At 47.3% G+C, this 18022-nt stretch overlaps 1 protein-coding gene across 1 annotated transcript in view; it reads left to right on the top strand.

Moving 5' to 3' along the window:
* Window positions 1-18022, top strand: part of LOC311016319 (uncharacterized protein) — a 558990-nt gene that overhangs the window by 527161 nt on the left and 13807 nt on the right. The window contains exons 24-25 of the mRNA XM_084013943.1: window positions 8318-8491; window positions 17606-17779. Coding sequence (XP_083870069.1) covers window positions 8318-8491; window positions 17606-17779 — 348 coding nt within the window. The remainder of the gene's footprint in view (window positions 1-8317; window positions 8492-17605; window positions 17780-18022) is intronic.

Below are 18022 nucleotides of genomic sequence, written 5' to 3'. Positions count from 1 at the left end.
TTTATTTTTTATATAGTATTTCCCTGTGGCAACACCTATCGGTCTTACTTAGATGAGGGAAAATGGGGATTCATACAGTGAACTATCATATATCCTACTATTTCTGGCTCTGGCATTGACCTGATACATCACACTAAGCCAGTGATAAGGTAATAAATGAAGCATCTATTAGGTTGCTTTGATAGAGCTTTGTAGAGACTCGGGACATTGACTGGAATGGTCAATGGATCTGCATTTATATATCGCTTCTCTAACTTACTAGCTACTCAAGGTGCTTTACACTACATTCATTCACTTAGACATACCCCACACACACACGCCGCGCCGATAGGGTGTGTCCGCCTGGACTTTGCAAGTTTCATGCACGGTGCAGTCTAGCGCAGGCACTCCTCCCGTCAGGGCCGTTTCAAGGAATTTGGGGGCCCCAAGCAAAATGGACATGGAGGCCCCCCCGCACGCAAAGCCTACAGGAACCACAGCATAGCCATACAGTTTAAGTTTAACACTTTATATAATTGAGATAAGAATTGAACATTTGGAACATTTTAACATGTGCAAAAAAAAACACCACCGTACCATAAAATCCAATATACACAACAAAAAAGTGCACAATAACTAAATCCAACATACTTAAAAACACACACACACACACACACACACACACACACACACACACACACACACACACACACACACATACATACATTCATACATACACACACTCACATTAACATTTTTCAGTTCTCACAAAATGAGAAAATAAAACACTGCCATCTTATGCAGAAAAAGGATGCATTGTTCACAAACAACCTATAAAGAGTGCAGGTTGTGTAGTGATTTAAAAATCCAACATAAATACAAGTACACACACACAAGATTAACCTTTCAGGCCATAATGTCCAAATGAATACAATGTCTGTGACTTGCACTGGTCCTTTTTTAACAATTTGACAGCGCACACTATCAGTCACGACTGCTGGCCACTGCGCAGGGTCATCAGCTAGAATTACAGTGCTTGTGGTACCTTGAGCTGTAGAGGTAACCTTGGGAAGTGGTGCAGACTTAATCTCTTTTCTGGATGCAGTGTCTTCCACTGTGAGAGATGCTATTGTAGCTGGGGAAAATATAATGTTTTTATTAATATAATCCACTGTTCAGGGACAGAATGCATCACTGAGTGTCTGACACCTAGAAATTTGATAGGCACTACTGTATATTAAAAATTCTGAAATGTCCATGGGTAAAAGTGACTGGTATTTACACAGTTTGGTGGAAATTCAATAGTGATTTGCACTGTTTGTTTTTTTCTAACAATATGACAGCACACACTTCACACATCAGTTTAAACTCTGGGCTGTGCAGGTTATCAGCTATAATTATAGAGCTTGTGGTACCTTGCTCTATACAGGAAACGTCAGCATTGAGAAGTGATGCATTTGTCGAGTAGGAGGCCATGGCACCACTGGATCGACTCTCTTCCTCTTGAATGGAGGATGAAGTTGATGGTGTAGCTGGGAAAATAATAAAAGAAAAATCTGAAATTACATGTCAAGTACGTTTGACCATTTCACTGTTAGCATATTGGAAGAGGTCACTATTAACAGCTCAGCCTAGTGAGAGAAATTCACTCTACCTTCATCAGTGGAAGACTATTAGTTTTATTGGGAAAGACCAAATTTTAATGTTACAAAACATCAGAAAATTGAATGAAAGCAACTGATACATGTCCAAATGCATTTGCAATTTGTGGGAAGGAGAAATTGCTACTATGATGTGGACAAATTACTAAATGTTGTGGAGGTTGAACTAATAGTTATGAGAATTTTCATTCTGATCTGAGAAAAGCACCAAAGCGACTGAGAAAAACTGTAATTCAGTCAGGCTGAGTTTCCGTTGCGCGTGCCATCCGCCTTTGATCTGACGTCAGATGTGACGGGACAATCTATATAGATTTTAAATTCACGTGTTGATTCAATTAGTTGCATTAAATAGTGTTTGTTGTGATTATTTATTGCATTTAAATGTGCCTGGAACTGTGGAAACCTGCCTGTGAGGTCTTGGTGACGTGTGCGCACTGCGCGCCGGTGAGCCAAACTTCCACTCCGCCAGCTGTAATTCACCTTACACCGAGAGTAGACCAGGTTGGAGCTGGCGGGCTATCGGCGCAGTCTCGGCATGGCTTTTTGGCACGAAACTTCCACTGCGCCAAGCTGAATCTGAGACGCCTCCCCCTGCTGCCCCACCACACCCATCTTGGCGCAGGCGATCCACCAAACTGCCAGACTGACTGTGCGCAAGGCTGCTCTGGTCGAAACTTGCATTGCACCGGCTCCGCCACCCTGCGCCACCCTACGCTGCACCACGAAACTAGGGCCCAATGGGTGATGTCACCATGACGACGTCCACTTCTGATCTCCAGTCTGTGGTTTAGTGACTCTTTAAACTTGGTTTTCTCCACAGAGTTCAGCAGATCTCAGAGGTTCCGTTGACCCAGCAGCATCAAACAGACCTGGACTCCATATTTATGGTGAGTACATGTACAAGCTCACCTTTCACTATTAACAACATCAACTACAGATTGTAATGGGAATTTTGGATGTTTGTACTTTATAATCAGAATATTTGTCAGGCCAGACGTCGATCCGCATCTCCTCATCTGACTGTTATGCTATGACGAAAATGAATGCCTGTTTGTAGATGATATGAACATGAGTGCCACATTGACATAAGATAATTTCAGGACTATGACGCCTGTGTTCTGTAAATCTTGACCTTGCCTGTATCTTGTCTTTGTAAGATAGGACATGATCCGTCCTTTGGTTCCTCCTCCTTAAAAGGGAGACTGTTGTTGGACTCAGGGTCGTTCCTGCTGATTCTGAACCTTTGCATCAGAAGGCAGGGGTGACCAGTCCCTCCTCTGCAGATGAGAATACTTAGTGGAATAAACCTCGGAGAAAAAGCTGATCCTGGTTGTTGATCTTTATTGGGCAGATTCATTTTTCCACAACAATTTCAATGCTGAACAGGTTCTAGTGGTCTCAATGCTGCTCAGACCCACACATGAATCCCATGTTGGGTTCTTTAGAGTTCATGTTCAGTTTATCCTTCTGTTCCAGCTGCTGGAGGAGAACATCTGCACTTTTGTGAAGAATGAGCTGAAGAAGATCCAGAAGGTCCTGAGTCCAGATTACCCAGAATGCTTGGAGAATGAGGACGAGGAGTTGTTGGAAGGTGAGGATGAAGAGCAGAGGAGGAGCAGAGAGGCGTTTCAGAAGATCACAGTGCACTTCCTGAGGAAATGAAGCAGGAGGAGCTGGCTGACTGTCTGCAGATCAGTAAGAGGATTTTAACAGATTTAACACGGTGGAAAGAAGAGAAGGATTCAACATGAAGAACTTCATATTTCTCCTAATAGGCTGCACACAACTTCAATGTTTAGGTTCTCTGGTTGTCTACAGACCCGATTACAGCTGATCTCATCATAAATATGCGTACGCATGATGTCAACGTTTATGTCGTTTTGCTTCAACCATCCAGACGAGTTAGAAGCTTTAAACAGTGAATTTAAACTGTTAGCAGCATCTAAATGTCTGCTTGTTACGTGTTCGGTTGTCAGAATCGATATTCCAACAGAATCAAGTTCTACAGAGTCCAGACAGGATCACGACCGTTTCAGAGGAACAGGTGTTTCACTTCACCCAGTGACCGTGTTAACTGGTGACATTCAGCTCGTATAACTAAATAGGTGGTAGATGAAAACAAAAATGTATTTAAAACAGGCTTCTACGAGGACACCTCCATGTTTTCAATGGTGGCGTCTCAGCGTGGAGGATTACGGTATACCAGGATATTTAGAAATCCCAACGGTACTATTTTCAACACCGTCATCAATACCGTCTCTTTCTATGATGCTGTATTGTGATGTGTTGTAGTGACCAGCAGACGCCACCGGAAGTCTGTGAGGCGATACAAGAGGCTCTTTATTTCTAGACTGACTCACTGAGCTTTGCAGCTGCATTTCAAAGTGTTATATCCCTCCAGTTCTGTCTGTTTTGTAAATGTCTGTTATTTTATTATATTTCACTTCATCAGCTGAACCTGTTTGATTTTGTGTCCAATCGTTCTGATTTAATCATGAAAGAAGCTCATGAAGTCACTACTACTGAGGACTATAGGAATACATGGCTCTAACACATGGCTTGTTCATAGACTGTAAAAGGGTCTGTAGGATCACTAACTGGGTTCCTTTGTTGTTTATTCAGGAACCGCTGGTCCAGTGTACCAACGTAAACTCAAGTCTTACCTCAAGAAGAAGTTCCAGTGTTTGTTTGAGGGCATCACTAAAGCAGGAAACCCAACCCTCCTGAATCAGGTCTACACAGAGCTCCACGTCACAGAGGGAGGGACTGCAGAGGTCAATGACCAACATGAGGTCAGACAGATTGAAACGGCATCCAGGAAACCAGACAGACCAGAAACAACCATCAGACAAGAAGACATCTTTAAAGGCTCACCTGGAAGGGATGAACCAATCAGAACAGTGATGACAAAGGGAGTGGCTGGCATCGGGAAAACAGTGTTAACACAGAAGTTCACTCTGGACTGGGCTGAAGACAAAGCCAACCAGGACATACAGTTCACGTTTCCATTCACTTTCAGAGAGCTGAACCTGCTGAAAGAGAAGAAGTTCAGCTTGGTGGAACTCGTTCATCACTTCTTCACCGAAACCAAAGAAGCAGGAATCTGCAGGTTTGAAGGGTTCCAGGTTGTGTTCATCTTTGACGGTCTAGACGAGTGTCGACTTCCTCTGGACTTCCACAACAATGAGATCCTGACTGATGTTACAGAGTCCACCTTGGTGGATGTGCTGCTGACAAACCTCATCAGGGGGAAACTGCTTCCCTCTGCTCGTCTCTGGATAACCACAAGACCTGCAGCAGCCAATCAGATCCCTCCTGGGTGTGTTGACATGGTGACAGAGGTCAGAGGGTTCACTGACTCACAGAAGGAGGACTACTTCAGGAAGAGGTTCAGAGATAAGAAGCAGGATCATCTCCCACATCAAGACCTCACGGAGCCTCCACATCATGTGCCACATCCCGGTCTTCTGCTGGATCACTGCTACAGTTCTGGAGGACGTGTTGAAGACCAGGGAGGGAGGGGAGCTGCCCAAGACCCTGACCAACATGTACATCCACTTCCTGGTGGTTCAGTCCAAACTGAAGAACGTCAAGTATGATGGAGGAGCTGAGACGGATCCACACTGGAGTCCACAGAGCAGAGAGATGATTAAGTCTCTAGGAAAACTGGCTTTTGAGCAGCTGCAGAAAGGAAACCTGATCTTCTATGAACCAGACCTGAAAGAGTGTGGCATCGATATCAAAGCAGCCTCAGTGTACTCAGGAGTGTTCACACAGGTCTTCAGAGAGGAGAGAGGACTGTACCAGGACCAGGTGTTCTGCTTCGTCCATCTGAGTGTTCAGGAGTTTCTGGCTGCTCTTCATGTCCATCTGACCTTCGTCAACTCTGGTGTCAATCTGATGGCAGAAGAACAAACAATCTCCTGGTGGTCTAAAGTCTATAGAGACATAAATAAACTAACACATCTGCACCAGAGAGCTGTGGACAAGGCTTTACAGAGTCCAAACGGACACCTGGACCTGTTCCTCCGCTTCCTTCTGGGTCTGTCACTCGAGACCAATCAGAAACACCTACGAGGTCTGCTGACAGAGACAGGAAGTAGCTCACAGACCAATCAGGAAACAGTCCAGTACATCAAGGGGAAGCTTGATGAGGATCTGTCTCCAGAGAGAAGCATCAATCTGTTCCACTGTCTGAATGAACTGAATGACCGTTCTCTGGTTGAGAAGATCCAACAGTATCTGACTTCAGGACGTCTCTCCTCCGATGAACTGTCTCCTGGTCAGTGGTCAGCTCTGGTCTTCATCTTACTGTCATCAGAAAAACATCTGGACGTGTTTGACCTGAAGGAATACTCTGCTTCAGAGAAGGCTCTTCTGAGGCTGCTGCCGGTGGTCCAAGCCTCCAGCAAAGCTCTGTAAATATAGCTTTTCATTCAGAAAACAACAAACCATCTTGGAATTACAAGGTTCTATCTGCATTCTGAACCATTTGATTGGTTTTCCCAACTGCAAAAGGTAACGAAGTAAAAAGTAGTTCCAAATAGTTACTTAAGAGTAACGGTAAGAAAGTATTTAGTGAAAAAACTATTCGAGTACTGAGTAACTTCTGAGTAAATTCTGATTATTGTGGCCCTGCACCTGGTTATCTGAGAGACATTTCTCTCTGAATGACAAGGATTTAGAATTAGAACGACTAGAATGTTTCTTCAGTTAATGTCTTTGATTCATCAACCACATGATTAGACACCGTTTAACGGGAAAAAATGCTCTAAAATTGTAAAACACAGAATTTGGGAAAAAATAAAACGGAATCTGGAAAAAATTTAAACGGGTTTCATAGGGCCCTACCGGAGCTATCCCTATGTTCCCCAGGTCCTATGTTCCCCATTTTTCCCAAAAGGGGTCCTATGTTCCCCGGTCACAACACATATTTAGTTTAGTTTATTTAAACTGTCCAAACGTGACAAAGACAAAAGCCAATTTACAGCCTTAATCTCTCCTCATCTAGGTCTATTTGGATATGCGGCCTGTAAACTTACATGGGCCTATTTGCCTTGGAATTCAGCAGTGAAAAAATAACAGACCGGGGAACATAGGACCCTTTTTCAACAATAGACAATATGTTCCCCGGTCACATACAAAGCAGGGGAACATAGGTACACTCCCGCCCTACCTACAGTGTCCTTCAGACCACCAGATAATAATTACCTGCGACGGAGGGAGGCCAGGCTGTGGGCTTGGCCCATGACAGAGCCCCGCGGTCGACCTTACTCCCGAGCTCACCGACCCCTGGGTGTCTGGACCAGCTAACCCTAGCCACCATTTGCTAGTTCCCTTATATTACCAGATCAGGTAATGCTAGCCAGCTTATGCTAGCTACATATGATCATTCTACCCAGATAATGCTAATTTACTCTGCTCCTTGTTGCTGCTGCCACTGAGCAACCACAGCAACATGACAAAGAAGCAGAACCCGATTGGTCTTCCTGTGTGCATTTGACCTGCTGATTGGCTCACCAGTAGAACCTTAGAGAACCAAGGTGGTTTGACTTTGGAAATAGAGGCTGTGTCCGAAATCAGTCCCTACTCCCAGTCCCTACTCCCAGTCCCTACTCCCTATATAGTGCACTATAGTGCACTATATAGGGAGTTCGCCATTTTGTAGGGGTGTCCGAATGTGTAGTGAGCATTACTATTCCATATAGTGCACTCAAAGTTTCCCACAATGCATCGTGAAAAGTAGTGTACAGCCGATGGTCACTAGCCGAGCAAATTTTACCATCATGCATTGCGCTGAAAGACAAATCGCGAAGGGACGAGAGGACAGAGAGCGGGAAAAAGCGGAAGAAATATGAATAATCGTACAATAATAAATGTTAATATTTAATATATGTATTGCAGAGCAGAACAAGACGACACAAACGGCCAAAGTGTGATGTTTTCCTTTATTTACTTAAAAAAAAACGCGATATATATTAATTATTTATATGAGACGTTGGGGCGAGCGGTGGCCGGCGACAGGCAGCAGTGGCCAGCGACAGTTGGCGGTGGCCGGCGCCGGTGGTGGCCGGCGGCGGTGGGGCCGGCGGCGGTGGTGGCCGGCGATAGGCGGCGATGGGCGGCCACAGTAAGTGGTGGCTGTGAAAATAAAAATAGCAGTGAGGACGATGTAGTGATCGTCTCATTATTGAAAATTATTTTTTTCTCAAGAAATGAGACGGCCACGGAATCCCCCTCCTGCTGGAAGACTCATTCTTTTGGTTTTGTAAATTTTCGCAACGAATATGTATTAAAAAAATAATTATCCTGGTAATTTCTCTGCGTGAGACTTAAAAGCCGTTGGCGGAATCTGACACGTATTAATTATGTAATCAACGGCGCCGAAAGAAATCCCCCGAGTAGTGTCCGAAAGTGTTTTTTCATTTTGCCTTCGAGTCCACTATATAGTGCCCTCCATAGAACTACCCTATATAGGGAGTAGGGAGTAGGGAATGATTTCGGACACAGCCAGAACCTTTTTGTTTCCTAAACAAAACACCTCACATAATGTTACTAAGTTGTCATAGAATAAGAACATGTGAATAACTTAATTATGACAAAAATGTCAGTTAGAACCTGAGGTGATGAACAGTTGTTTGTAATTTTTTCATCACTAATTTCTGATTCCTCTTCAGACTCAGTGTCTGTAACCTCTCAGAGAGAAGCTGTGAAGGTCTGTCCTCAGTTCTCAGCTCCCAGTCCTCCAGTCTAAGAGACCTGGACCTGAGTAACAACGACCTGCAGGATTCAGGAGTGAAGCTGCTGTCTGCTGGCCTGGAGAGTCCACACTGTCGACTGGAAACTCTCAGGTCAGATTCAACTACTTTGAGAAGTTTACCTATGAAGCTTTCAATGATGTGTTTACATGCACCAAATATTCAGTTATTTATATTCACGTATTCCTAAAAAGACACGTTTGCTACTAATCTGTTAACATGGCTGATGAAATACTGTTTCTGCTGCTAACGACTTGCCAGCAAAAGAACAAAACAAAACTTCTATCAAAACCAAACCTCTTGTTTATCTTTTCCCTGCCGTTCCATGTTTTAATAGTTTTATAAATCCACCTGGTGTTTATAAATGCTGTTGCAAACGTCAGTCTACGTTTGTGAACGTCACTCCATGAACATGTGAGCCTGAACTACAACACCAGACTGTCTCTGCTGTCAAGGTGGAGCCAGTTTGAACCACTTTCTATATGTGGCGGGGGGGGGGTTTAAGACTGAGTAATGCTGACAACGCCACCCCTAGGGCAAGAGCAGGGGCACTCTATTTTACTCCAGAAACGCACGCACAGGCTTGACTTACAGGTATAAAAATATATTCTTTATTCTCATTTAATTAAAAGTTAGTCGCTGTAGGTCGTCAATAAAATAGGACGCCCATTAGTACATTAAACAAAACAAAACAAAAACAAAGGGATAAGCCTTGGTAGGTGGGCAAAGGAAAAGCAGCCTGACCGGGTCTCAGTTTCAATATCACGCGTGAGACACACCAAGCTTAGTCAACACTACAATCCACTACAATCCACACAAGCAATATTGAACACGGCACACTTCACATATTCCCTACCCGGGGTGATAAACAAAACAAAACCAAACTGAAACACCGGGAGTATAGCCTATGGGCCCACCTAAACCTAGGCTGTTAGGGACAGGAGGGGACGACAAACCAAAAGAAAGAAAATGTAAGTTAACAAAAAGGGGGCCCCGCTAGCCGGTGGTCACAATTAGTCTACCAGCACAAATCTCAAAGTCCACCGACTAGGGGGAAAGAAAGAAACAAAAGAAACACACGAAGCAAACAACCAAACGAACAGAAATACAAAACGCGTCCTAAAAGCAGCACCTGCACGTATCTCATTCACCTCAATCACGAGAACAGCAGCCGACACTCGGATTGCCGGTAGCGTCTTGTTCCTTCTCCCATCGGGATCGCTGAACGCAGACCCAGGCTCGTCACTCGCACGGACAGCGTCACCGTCGGCGAGCACTCAACGACCACTTGCGCTGCGACCCACACCTCTAAACACTGCCGCTACCGGCATGAGGACCCCGTGTGCCTTCACACCTGCCTGATCGCAACCGCCCACCGGTCCCACCCCTATTAGGTGACGTCAGCGGTACGGGGAAAGAGAACGTGTAACAGGGAACATCAGCACGAGACAGAGAGAGAGAAGACCTAATCCCACAGGCCACAATCCACCCCCTCCAAATGAATCGGCGCCCCGACGATGACGCCTCATGTCCGGGAGTCTTCACCCTCTATGCCTGATGGACTGTCATCCATGACACTCATTGTCTTGGGTAGACGGTGCGGATTGGAATGCTGCCCTGCTGTAGGCCTCGCTGAGCGGCGCACCGCCACTGTGGTTTCCTCCGGCATCTCAGCCGCATCTTCCATGTCAATTTCTTCTGCCACTGAGGGACAGGTGGGAGCAGGTTGGGGTTCTTGGGGTTCATGTTCCGCATCATACCAGATGACTGCATCTCGGGTCTCCTCGTCATTCCCGGCAGGGGGTTCGTCCCGAGCAGGGGAGTCGATGGGGATCTCGCCTTCCTGAGCGAAGCCAGGGATGCCACTTTGTCCAGGCTGTACTCCTGCGGGGACGCCACGCATCTCAGAACGATGCACCTGTCGGACAGGTCCACCCTCAGCTGCCGGGGTTACTGTGTATACCGCTCCGGTACCAGAAGGGCCACGCACGACTCTGTAGGCTACAGGATTCCAGTGGTCCTGGATTTTATTTCTCCCCGGTGGATGGCTCCGCAAATAGACAAAATCTCCGTCTTGGAAGCCAGCGTCATTCACCTGAGCATTATGGTTCTGGTTCCGTCGGAGGGCCAGTTCTTCCGATCTTTGCCTGACGTGTTCCTTAGTAATTTTGACGCTTTCCTGGTGCCTTTCAACCCATTCTTCAAGGGTATGGGTATCTGGGGCAGCCTCCCTGGAGCCAAGCAAAAAATCAACTGGCAATCTTGGATGACAGCCAAACATCAGAAAATATGGTGTATAACCCGTGGTCTGGTGTGGGGTAGTGTTATAGGAGAAGGTGAGCTGTGGCAGATGGTGTGGCCACCGACGCTTCTCTGCCTGGGGTAGTGTGCGCAGCAAGTCGTGGAGTGTGCGGTTGAACCGCTCACACTGGGCGTTCCCTTGCGGGTGGTATGGAGTTGTGCGGCTCTTTTGTATCCCGTACATCTGACACAGTTGCTGGATAAGGAGGCTCTCAAAGTTTCGTCCCCGGTCGGAGTGTATACGGGCTGGAGGACCAAATCTATGGAACCATTGCTCCACCAAGGCCTTGGCCACTGTGGGAGCTTTCTGATCTTTAGTAGGGATAGCCTGCGAATACTTTGTGAAGATGTCTGTAAGGATCAGGACATTCTCTCGTCCATCGCTGGCCAGCTCCAGCTGAGTGAAGTCAAGGGCCAGAATTTCATTTGGTTGAGTGGCTTGCATTGAGCTCCAATACGTACGGACTTTAGGTTGAACGGCCTTCCCCAGCACGCATCGCTGGCACCCCTGACACCACTGTTCAACATTTTTAGCCATACCAGGCCAAAAACATCGGCTTCGGAGTAGCTGAAGTGTTCGTTCTGTGCCTTGGTGTCCCTGCTCGTCATGGACACTACGTAGGACTTCGGTTTGCAGGCAGTGGGGCAGCAATAGTTGGAGAGTCTCGGGGCCACCTCCTGGTGTGTGAATTAGGCGGTACAGAACTCCTTCCTCGTTGATTAGACGGTCCCATTGCCTAAGCAAAACTCTGCTTCCCTGCGGTAACGCTTCGCGTTCCGCTGCGCTTGGCCGTCGCCCCTCTCGGTAGTACTTCCTCAAGGGCCCGATGACCGGGTCAGCTCCCTGGAGCACGCTGAGGTCTTGAGGTGTACGCCCAGGTAGGGCTACCACCTCCCTGCACAGGCCCTCTATGGCAGGCATTGGAACAAGACTGGTCAATGTGCCCAATGCAGGGACCTCGGTCCCAAAGGTGAAGCGCTCCAAATACTGCCGAGAGAGGGCATCGGCATTCTGATTGTTCTTACCCGGCCGGTATCGGAGGGTAAAATTGAACGACGCCAGTTGAGAGGCCCACCGTTGCTCCGTGGCTCCCAGCTTTGCCGTGTGCAGGTGGCTCAGTGGGTTATTGTCAGTGAGGATCGTGAAATGGTTCCCCAGCAAATATTCACGGAACTTTTCCGTTACTGCCCACTTTACTGCAAGCAGTTCAAGCTTCATGGAGCTGTAGTTTTCCATGTTTCTTTCAGCCGCCCTGAGTCCCCAACTGGCAAATGCGACAGGTCGTACCTTCCCTTGGTGTTCTTGCGAGAGGATTGCACCAAGACCCCCGTGGCTGGCATCCACCTCCAAGATGAAGGGCTTTGAAAAGTCGGCATATGCCAGAACTGGAGCAGAGGTGAGTCGCTCCTTCAAGGACAAGAACGCATGTTCACACTCTTCGTCCCAGGTCGAGGCCAGAGGAACAGGGGGTGTCTTTCCCTTCTTGCGGGGTCCATTGAGTCTCCCCACCAGATGGTGGAGTGGGGCTGCCAGCTTTGAAAAGCCTTCCACAAAGCGCCTATAGTAGCTAGCAAAGCCGAGAAACGATCGTAACTCGGCTAGGTGTCCAGGGCGCCTCCACTCACTGACTACCTCTATTTTGGCAGGATCCGTGGAAACTCCTTCCCTGGAGACTACATGCCCCAAGTGGCTGACCTGATGCTGGAAGAAGCTGCATTTTGATACTTTTACTTTCAGTCCCTGCTTTTGCAGGCGGGAAAACACTTCTCCTAGCCTCTCCAGGTGCTGTTGGACGGTGGTGGAAAAGACGATAACATCATCCAGGTACAGTAGGACGGACTGGTATCTGCAATCCCCGAACATGCGTTCCATCAAGCGCTGGAATGTTCCAGGTGCGTTACACAGGCCAAAGGCCATTCTATTGAACTCGAACAGGCCAAAAGGCGTACAGAAGGCAGTCTTCGGTATATCCCGTTCCACCATTGGGACCTGATTATAGCCACTCGCAAGGTCCAAGGTAGAAAACCATTTCGCTCCTGAAAGGGCATCTAGAGACTCTTCTATACGAGGAAGGGGGTAAGCGTCACGGCGGGTTTTTGCATTTAGTTGGCGATAATCAACGCAAAGGCGCAAACTCCCATCCTTCTTAGTCACCAGGACTATAGGAGAAGAGTAGGGGCTGCTACTCTCTCTGATGACTTGGCTATCCAAGAGCTGTTGAATGTGTGCCTTTACGGTTTCATACTGAGAGGGTGGGATTCTTCGGTATGGTTGCCGAACCGGAGCATCATCGAGCAGGGGAATCTCGTGGCTGATTAAAGACGTGCATCCTAGATCTCCATCCCCTCGGGAAAAGATGTTGCTGTACTGGGCAAAAAGAGCCCTGGCCTCAGCAGCTTGTTGCTGAAACAACCCCTGGAAGGCTGGCATCATGGGCTCGGGACCACTAGAGCACTCAGCCACCTCCTGTGTGGAAACATAGGCCTGACACTCTTCCCATGATGGATTGACTGATATGGAGGCAGCGGTTTCTGTCACAGCCGCAGCCACAACTTGTACAGTGCCAATGGGGCGCCGTGGGGACAGCCACACTTTTGTGCTCCCGACATTAACTACCGGTGCATATAGGAATCCCCTTTTTGCCGGCACCAAGGTAGGGGACAGCAGTAGACCTTCGGGCAACTGCTCTCCGTCAAAGCCCAAGGGCTCCAGCAAAAACTCTGCAGACTCGAGCTGGGGGCATGTAACTGGGACCATGGTTAGGGCTCCTGCCTCGAGGCAGACTGGCAACTTCCCATGGACTTTCACTTTGAACGGCTTCGGTGCATTCTCAATGGCCTGGATCTGTTCACAGTGTCTCAGTGCGCGTCGGGCTGCTGGCGCCGCCGACTGCACCGGAGGGGAGAGGAAGAGCTGTGGCCCATGTTGTCTAAAAAGAATCTGATAACACTCCCCAATTACATTCATTCCCAGTATCCCTGGGGTCAAGAGCTTGCGGTCTTTAAGAGTGCTATTCTCTGGGTCTTTAACAATTAAGATACCCCTTCCCGGAATGCATTGCCCCAGTACCCGTACGTCCAACTCTATGTAGCCAATATAGGGGATGTCTAATCCATTAGCGGCCTTAAGCCCGAGCCATTTACAGTCCCTCGTTTGTAGATGATGAAAATGTTTTCTGAAGAAACTCTCGGTGATGGTAGTCACCATTGACCCAGTGTCAATCAAGCAGGGAACAGTTACATCTCCCATAGACACAGACAATACAGGGCAGGTTTTGACTAACTTTTCCAAAGATTGAGGATGCCTTGAGCCAGACACATCCCCTCCCAGTGTATGGCTCTGCACACTGGGAGTTGCTAGTTTCCCGATCGGCTATTATGGCTATTGGGGCCTTGTGTAGGGGGGTCACCAGGGGGCCAGCGCAAGGCTGACGCATTATTGTGGTGGGAGGGAGCTACCTGGCAGTAGCGAGCTATGTGCCCTGGTTGATCACACCGTATGCAAATGGGCTGACCATTGGGGGCGCGTTTGTATCGCCCATCCCGTTGTAGTGGAGGGGCCTGCGATCTACCATTAGGGTGTCCTAACTGCCTTACAAGCGTGTCCAGCTGCGCTTGTTGTTTAAGAACCAAGTCTTTTAGTTCCACAAATTCTAATGACGGAGGGGCTGCAACACATTGTGATACGACCTGAGCTTCACTGCTTGCACCTGGGGCACGGTAACTACGGTCTCGATGAGACTGACCTTCCTGCACCCACCTTATAGCTTCCTTCCTTACATCTAAAAGAGTCAACACACTATCTCCCCGTACCAATCTCTTAAGTTCCCGCCGTAACATGGGATCACTGACATTTTCGCAAAACTGGTCTCTCAGAACAATATCAGGGTTTCTGACGGCACCTTCATTTGACTGTTTTACTTTCTCTAACATTTCCATTAAAGCATGAGAGAACTCAAACAAACTTTCATTGTCCTTTTGCTTTCTGTTAAAGAAACGCTGTTGCCAGTACACATACGATTTAGCACACCCATATACTTCCTTTAAGACTTCAATTATTAAATCAGGGTTCTCACGTGTAGATACAGGACGATACTTGATCTCATTACGGGCTTCGCCCTCCAAGTGATCGAACAAAAACAAAGCCTTATCAAAGCCAGTCATATGCGTTGCCCGAATACAACTTTGCGCTTCTTCAATCCACTCTTCGACGGACAGAGAGCCTGCAGATGCAGAGCCCGAAAACTTTGAGCAACGCCGTTCTCGGGGTATAAAGAGTGCTCGCTCCCGTTGGACGGGCTGGGAACTAGTATCAACGCCCGCTCCTCCTCTCCCCGAAAGTCTCTCATTTTCAGCCTGTAGCTGCTCCAAGCGTCGTCGCAGCTGCTGAAGCTCCACCGTAGACCTCTCTTCCTCGTTCATCTTGCTGCCAGCTGCTGTTCTCGCGTTGGCACACTCCCAGACACACACACACACGCACACAGGTGCTGCTTAAATAGACTAACCTAGTAGCGACACAATGTGATCCTGTCAACAACGCCAAATGTGGCGGGGGGGGGTTTAAGACTGAGTAATGCTGACAACGCCATCCCTAGGGCAAGAGCAGGGGCACTCTATTTTACTCCAGAAACGCACGCACAGGCTTGACTTACAGGTATAAAAATATATTCTTTATTCTCATTTAATTAAAAGTTAGTCGCTGTAGGTCGTCAATAAAATAGGACGCCCATTAGTACATTAAACAAAACAAAACAAAAACAAAGGGATAAGCCTTGGTAGGTGGGCAAAGGAAAAGCAGCCTGACCGGGTCTCAGTTTCAATATCACGCGTGAGACACACCAAGCTTAGTCAACACTACAATCCACTACAATCCACACAAGCAATATTGAACACGGCACACTTCACATATTCCCTACCCGGGGTGATAAACAAAACAAAACCAAACTGAAACACCGGGAGTATAGCCTATGGGCCCACCTAAACCTAGGCTGTTAGGGACAGGAGGGGACGACAAACCAAAAGAAAGAAAATGTAAGTTAACAAAAAGGGGGCCCCGCTAGCCGGTGGTCACAATTAGTCTACCAGCACAAATCTCAAAGTCCACCGACTAGGGGGAAAGAAAGAAACAAAAGAAACACACGAAGCAAACAACCAAACGAACAGAAATACAAAACGCGTCCTAAAAGCAGCACCTGCACGTATCTCATTCACCTCAATCACGAGAACAGCAGCCGACACTCGGATTGCCGGTAGCGGCTTGTTCCTTCTCCCATCGGGATCGCTGAACGCAGACCCAGGCTCGTCACTCGCACGGACAGCGTCACCGTCGGCGAGCACTCAACGACCACTTGCGCTGCGACCCACACCTCTAAACACTGCCGCTACCGGCATGAGGACCCCGTGTGCCTTCACACCTGCCTGATCGCAACCGCCCACCGGTCCCACCCCTATTAGGTGACGTCAGCGGTACGGGGAAAGAGAACGTGTAACAGGGAACATCAGCACGAGACAGAGAGAGAGAAGACCTAATCCCACAGGCCACATATACAGTTGAATTTATTGAGTTTTATATGAAATGAACTAATATTCTTGTCACGGTGGCTGAAGCAGCAGGGAGGACCCACATGCAGACTCAAAGCTATGCAGATGCAATGAAGACATATTATTCATGAAAACACCCCCCTAGTGGCCAGCAGAGAGAATGCAGCTTTAAGGACCTTCAGGCTTGACTTCACTTTTCTGAACCAGAGGTTGATGCCTGATTGGAATATCAACTCTGACAACTGAACATGAACCAACCAGACATTTTGATGCTGCTGACAGTTTAAATTCAAAGTTTAAAGCTTCTAACTCGTCTGCACGGCGGAGACAAAACGCCATTTTAACACCAACATGTGCACACACATTTATGGTGACAATGACTGTAAAAGGCTCTATAGCAAGGGTCACTAAGAGGTGGAGCTTGGCCCAGATCCAGACCCAGACCCCGTCCTATCTGGACCCAAACCCATTACTGATAGATCATTGAGAATTATGAAATGATGACGGAGCGTTTCCATTTTACTGCTGCAGCGTTAGCATCACTACACTGGTTCAGATGGTTGGAGGCTAAATCATCTCACTGGTTGCTACTCACAAACACTTAATTACCCAGTAATGCAACGGGGTGAAACGTTAACCCCGAACTTAATCAAATCTGTACAAACTGGAGTTTCTGTGAGTGACGTTTCTATGGTGACAACTGAGGAGACTCACTGACAGCTGACAGATGGATCAGAGAGTGGAGGTGATAAACGTCAGTCAGGTCGGTGAGATCTAGAGCCGATAGATAAGTTCACACGGCTGCTCTCAAAGAGGAACGCTGACAGTGAGAACAGAGCTTTGAATCAAGACAGACTCTTTTCTTCCAACTGGCAGTTGAACACCTGAATGCCTCATATGTTCTGAGACTCTTAAGAAGCACATTTTCAAAGCTGTGTTTTGTATTTTACTGTTATTATCAGAGTACTTGCTATTCATAATTCCTCCAGTTCAATATGAAAACTATAAACATTGTTGAAATGTTATTGAATTACAGCCTTTTTTCTTTTCTAGATGGTTTAAAATCAATACCAGATCTTTGTTGGCACACCAGGTCTGAAGACAGACCACATAGACTGTTTCAACTGTTGTTTCTTCTCTTTTCTAACGCTTCAATTTCTCTCCCAATCATTTCAGCTCGTCTCTTGTCTTTCTTTTAACGTCCTCCTCTGTGCATCTCTGTCCATCACTCAGCCACGCTTATCCCACCCAGTACAACATCAACACAACAAAAGACAAATATCACTTTTTCTCATTTTAAAAAGTGGACAAATGGACATAAGTCTATGTAAAGTCCCCAGAAGTGACAGAAGTGTGTGTCTTCAGTCTGTCAGGTTGTCTGATCACAGAGGACGGCTGTTCTTCTCTGGCCTCAGCTCTGGACTCCAACCCCTCCTATCTGAGACAGCTGGACCTGAGCTACAATCATCCAGGAGACTCAGGAGTCAAGCTGCTGTCTGCTGGACTGGAGGGTCCACACTGGAGACTGGACACTCTCAGGTGAGGACAGATGGACAGACATCAGACTGGACACACTCAGGTGAGGACAGATGGACAGACATCAGACTGGACACACTCAGGTGAGGACAGATGGACAGACATCAGACTGGATACTCAGGTGAGGACAGATGGACAGACATCAGACTGGACACTCTCTGGTGAGGACAGATGGACAGACATCAGTCTGGACACTCAGGTGAGGACAGATGGACAGACATCAGACTGGGCACTCTCAGGTGAGGA

This window comes from Eutrigla gurnardus (assembly GCF_963514095.1).
Source record: "Eutrigla gurnardus genome assembly, chromosome: 7".
Lineage (NCBI taxonomy): Eukaryota > Metazoa > Chordata > Actinopteri > Perciformes > Triglidae > Eutrigla > Eutrigla gurnardus.
The sequence above is the reverse complement of the archived record's forward strand: the minus strand, read 5'-3'. Positions and strand labels throughout refer to the sequence as shown.